At 39.4% G+C, this 5576-nt stretch overlaps 1 protein-coding gene across 1 annotated transcript; it reads right to left on the bottom strand.

The window, feature by feature from the left end:
- Positions 1–909: 909 nt before the first annotated feature.
- On the bottom strand, positions 910–5317 carry LOC132948581 (transcription factor hamlet-like). The gene is made up of 3 exons (XM_061019109.1): positions 4861–5317; positions 2515–3241; positions 910–2076 (listed from the first exon to the last, which is right to left on the bottom strand). Exons 2-3 carry the CDS (start codon positions 3207–3209, stop codon positions 1860–1862), a joined length of 912 nt encoding a protein of 303 aa, XP_060875092.1. The 5' UTR covers positions 3210–3241; positions 4861–5317; the 3' UTR covers positions 910–1859.
- Between the last annotated feature and the right edge of the window lie 259 nt (positions 5318–5576).

Raw genomic sequence — 5576 nt, 5'->3', positions numbered from 1 at the left:
ATACGCTGGTAGGCAGGTATATAATATAATCGGATTCCGCCGTGTGCGCGTGGTATGGCTGGTTATAAACGCATGTATAATAATAATATTATTCAATTCAATTATAAAAACAGGCATCCTATAAACACCGGTAGCGACTAGCACGTGACCGTAATATATAACGCGTACCTATATATACAGACGCGATGTCGAGACGAGCCAGCCGCGGTGTGGAAGAGTGAACGCGAGAGGGGGTGGGAGGTATAAATCACGCAACGGATATTATAAGACATATATGTGTATAAAATATTGTATAGGTGTACCTACCGTATATTATATGCTTACATTAAATCTAATTAAGGCGCTCGCGATGTGTACAGGTACACATCAGGAACAACTGTTGCCGCTACCGTGTTCGGCTCGAGGACATAACACATCATATTTATAATAATATACATATCGGTGTATAGGCATAATGTTCTGCGGTTAGTAACTAGGATATTAATGACGGCGGCGGTCTATACCTCTGTGTAGGACGTGGTATAATATTATATATATATATATAAGTTTATATTATATTATATCCGCTCGTGCGTTGTGCACCGTTCGCCGCGGGTCGCGGTTCATAGAGGTATAGGTACTGACTTCTTGGCCACCTGCTCCGGCTAGGTTTTTTTTTTCAATCGCGCGAACATCTGTTTCGTGAGATATCACGTAATTAATTGCACCCATTACATACTATTATTCCCCTTGACTTGTAATATAAATATATAAATATATAGGCATATGATGAGCATATTATTATACCTATTATACAAGTTGCAGGAAGGTTTACATCGCAAATCTTATCGTGGCGCATCGTATAGCATCGTATAGGTATCGCGCGCATATAATATTATGTAAATATCGAACAAGTATTTAATAGGTATGCATAAAATATATATATAATATGTGTTTAATAATAATAATAATATATATAGGTATATTTTATAATACATAATGTACACGAGTTTATTTTAAAACATCTTTGGTAAAAACAGTTGTAAAACGAAATGTCATATGCTTAATAATAAACAAAAAATATTATTGCGTTATCGGCTAATATAATTATACTATAATATGAAAAAAATTCAAAATAATCATTATAACACCACGCGGCAGATTATTATCTGCAAAGGTCCATGCACTTAAATCATCTGTAAGGACGGTAGAATAATAACAAAAAATAAATATTTTTAATCCAAAAAAGTGTACACATCATATAATAATAATAATAATAATAATATAGGTATAGGTACACACACCTACGGCATAATAATATATTATATACAACAGGACGATATGCATCTATAATCTACATAATAATATATATTATAATATGCAAATGTCATTTCAAAAAGACGTTCACGGCATTGCCGCTGAGTAGGCATATACAAAAAAGTTATCTACGCAAAGAATCGATGCGATGGGTGGTAAAACGGTAATAGTAATAAATCTTAGTTCTTTGGGTAAATATATAGAGCCTATATTTAATATGTATATATATTTTAATATAAATCGCGTTATATACGGCGGACATGCACTGTAATATTATATTATGATGTATATATGATTATGTACCGAACGCATCTTATAATATTCAATTTGCATCGATTATTTGCAGTCGCGTGTATTATATAATATAATGTACGATGATGATAATAATTATATAATAATAATAATAATAATAATAATAATAATGATAATGATAAAATATAGTCTTTCACCTTTAAACGTCTGCACATACGCACTTGAGATCAAAATAATCGAGGGGTTAGAAAACAAACAATATTATAATACACTGTATATATTGTGTATATAATATTATATATCAAGCAGATTTACTGCAAGTTCAATATAGAGTTGATGGAAAAGTCTGTGATCATTTTGGGCCTGCGTATGTTGCCGGCGGCGTCCCGTTGTTGTTGTTGATGTAAAACGGTCGTGTCCAGACACATAGAATTCCTGTTGCTCCGGTGACTGGACAACGTCCTGGACTGACAGAAACCTTTGCCACACACTGGACACCTGAACGGTTTTTCCTTGACGTGTATGTACCTGCACAGATATAATATATTATACTATTAATGTACTATTCACCAATAATAATATGGCGGCGGTTTTCCATATCGAAATAAGAAGGAGTACAAATTTAATTTTAAGATCAAGCTCTGCGGGGCAAATATTTTTATTTAACGGATGATAATATGAAAATATATTATAGATTAATCGGTTGAAGTATAAAATAAATTTTGAAGAAAACTGCGCACTGTTGGGGCGGTTTAATGAAATACAGGATGCAGCTGAAACTGCATAATATAATAGCATAATACGTCATAGTATAAATTATACCCGCGTAGGTACCAATTATATAAGGAACATTGTCAATCTGGTAAGTCTGGTCTGGTCGCCGTTTCCGATTATAACCGCGGTATAGGTAGATAGGAAAATGTCATAATTTAGTAAATAATTATTCACTGCAGCGGATTTATATACCTGTGATCTCTCAAGTGGTCCTGTCTGCGAAATGCCTTGCCGCACACGTCGCAGGGGTAAGGTCGTTCGTCGGTGTGCGTGCGCTCGTGTATGAGCAGGTTGTACGACTTGCTGAACTCGCGCTGGCAGTACGTGCAGATATACCGTTTCTTCGGGCGAGACGACGTTGAAGAAGACTGGGACGTCGTCGTCGGTGGCAGGGGCAGGGGCGGCGGTCCGGCCGCGCAGGCTGTCGACGGCTTCCGGCCGGCGGACGGGCCGACGCCGCAGATGGCCGGTACGGCGGACGGGCGATAAGTGCTGACGGCACCACGGCCCCGGCCTGCAGACCGGGCGGCCGCGGCCCTGTTCATGTGGTAGTAGTTAACTAGCACGTTGCGCCACTGATCGGAGTCCCGCCAAAACGTGGCTGGATTCAGCCATGCGGTGAGCGCGGCCGCGCTGGCCATCGCAGACGCGGCCACCGGCCGGCCGCCGTTGGTGCAGGCGCGGCGCCGTTGGTCGGTTGCTGCCGACGGCGACAGTTTTGGCGGCGGTGGCGGCGTGTCCGGCCGTTCGACGTCCACTATCGCCTCCTCGTCCGTGCTGGTCGCGTCGTCCGATTTGCCACAGCCACCGTAAGATCGCGACGACGACGACGATGACGACACGATGCCGCCCCCGCCGCCGTACTGATGCCTGGACACCAGATTCATCTCCCGCCGCCGAATTGGTGATGCGCAGTGATCTGGAAAAATGACACAATCATGATTATTTATTTTATTTATTTAACAGGCGTGATGCCCAACAGTACAGTTTCAACAATATAACATTAACAAAAAAACCATAATTGACTACTGTATATTATTATTATTATTATTATATAGGTAATAAAACAATGAACATGTAATATAATATAATAAACAATTCATAATAATAATTTATTACAAACTAAAAAAATGTGCAGTGCTCATGACCCAAACGCGCATCATATACGATCAACTGGATCCTCTCATAATTGGTAACATTATGAATTTAGGAACGATACAAGACGAGAGTATACTTATATATAAATATATATAACGTCTTGTGGAACGAGGAGGTACTCTAAAGTTTATTATATAGAGGAAGAAGGGAAGATGCATCGACTTTATAGGTATAAGGAATAAGAGAAGGAACGTCAGTTGCACCTCTTCCGTTTACATATATCATATATGTGTAATGTGTGTATATATATAATATTTTTACTATACAATCGCGCTATAGTTAAGCTATATGTTATATGTACATAGACAAATTGGTTACCTTTGATATTATTACCTATAGAAGTTGGTAGATAATAAATTTACGTATAGTGTGAAAACCCGTTATATGGACTGTTTCAATTTCATACCCGTAACATGTCTCGTTTAACGTTATATTACATTGCTATTTTCTATATTATGCCTATTGCCTATATGTATTTACTATTTACCTAACAACGTACTATATAGGTATACGTTCGCAGTTCTGTAGTAATAATTTATAAGGATGAGAAAACGGCGATTTTTTCGAATTTTTTTCCCCCTGTAAAAAATGGTAAGACGTCGAGCGTAAAAACGAAAAAAAAAAACTATTAAGGTACACTCGACGAGGGCTTCGGTCGGACTCGTTGACAGCCATTATTATGTAGGTACATTATATTATACGTCCGTAATCCTTTTCACGCCGGCACAATAGGACCGTATTAACTATAAATCACTGTGAGCTCTTTTCATCGTTCAACTTGGAGCGTATGTATACCTCCTAATGGCGTATAATAATATATCTATATATAATATGTGAGTTTACAGTAGACTGTGTCGATAATTCGAAATCTAGCGGACCATATTTCGTGCAGTAATATACAATGTGCACTTTTCCAAATGGTATGTCATTATTTATATATTATTATGAAGACGTTTGACACTTCACCTTTTTCGCCATTTATATAATATAATCAATTATGATTAAACATGATCGTAATTTGACATTACGATACTATCATTTAGAAAACGTCGGAAAAATGAAAGCAAAACTGCATATGCAGGTAGGTAGGTGATACCTACCTACGTCATGTGTGGTATTTTGGTAGGTACCTAGATTACAACCCATTTATACCTATATATTTGGAATTTACGAAATAATTTTCTTCTCTTTTGTTTCTCGAAATTGAAGTTTTCGGTATACCTACTATATAATAATAATAATAAAAACAACAACATAACATTATGCACACCTAAAAAAACATAAAATATCGTCAAAAGTGCATTATTTTACTAGTGCAATAACTAGTGCAATATATATGGAGTGTGTTTTTATAAATTATTAGCATTATAATATATTTACCTATTGTATTCTATATACGTGTGCGTGTACGTGAAATGGTGATTATTACTATGTTACGTGATATGCGTAAACGGTCAGTGCACAAATTTAAAACGCGCCGGCACTGTACATATTATAACAAAATACGTATATTATAATATCGAAATAATTAACCGTAACCAAAATATTATAATATTTTGAAGTCGTATAATTATTATTATTATTATTATTATTGTTGTTGTTGTTGTCGTTGTCGGTCCACTCGTTCCGACTGTGTATGGTGCGTATTGACGACCCGTCCGGTGCACGCTGCAACTGGAGCAACGGTGGCGGCGGCGGCGGCACAAATACGTCGACGACAACGTCGGTGGCGGCGGCGGCAGCGGTACGTTTAAGGGAGCTGACGGCGCGCGGGGCACTGATGCGGCGGCGGCGGCAGTGGCGCGCGAGAGCAGCTGCCGCCGCCGCGCGCCGCGTGTGTTGCGCGCCCGGACCACTCCCTGCCGCGGCGGTAGGCGGCGACACCCGTCCGCGCCCGCAGCCAGCCATTGGTGCGGCGCGCGCGGCCGGTTTAACGTTTTGCCGCCGCAGCTCCTACTACCATAATAATATCGTCATCAAATCCTGGCCGCCGCCGCTGACGATCCTGCGGGGTCACGCTCGCCGGTGTACAATATTATGTAGGTACCGTTGCTGCGTATGATATTGCTGCCGCTGCTTCTGCCGCTGCCGTCGCT

Source organism: Metopolophium dirhodum, chromosome 7, assembly GCF_019925205.1.
Source record: "Metopolophium dirhodum isolate CAU chromosome 7, ASM1992520v1, whole genome shotgun sequence".
In the NCBI taxonomy this organism is placed as follows: Eukaryota; Metazoa; Arthropoda; class Insecta; order Hemiptera; family Aphididae; genus Metopolophium; species Metopolophium dirhodum.
Note: the sequence above shows the minus strand (reverse complement) of the source record. Positions and strands in the feature narration are given on the sequence as shown.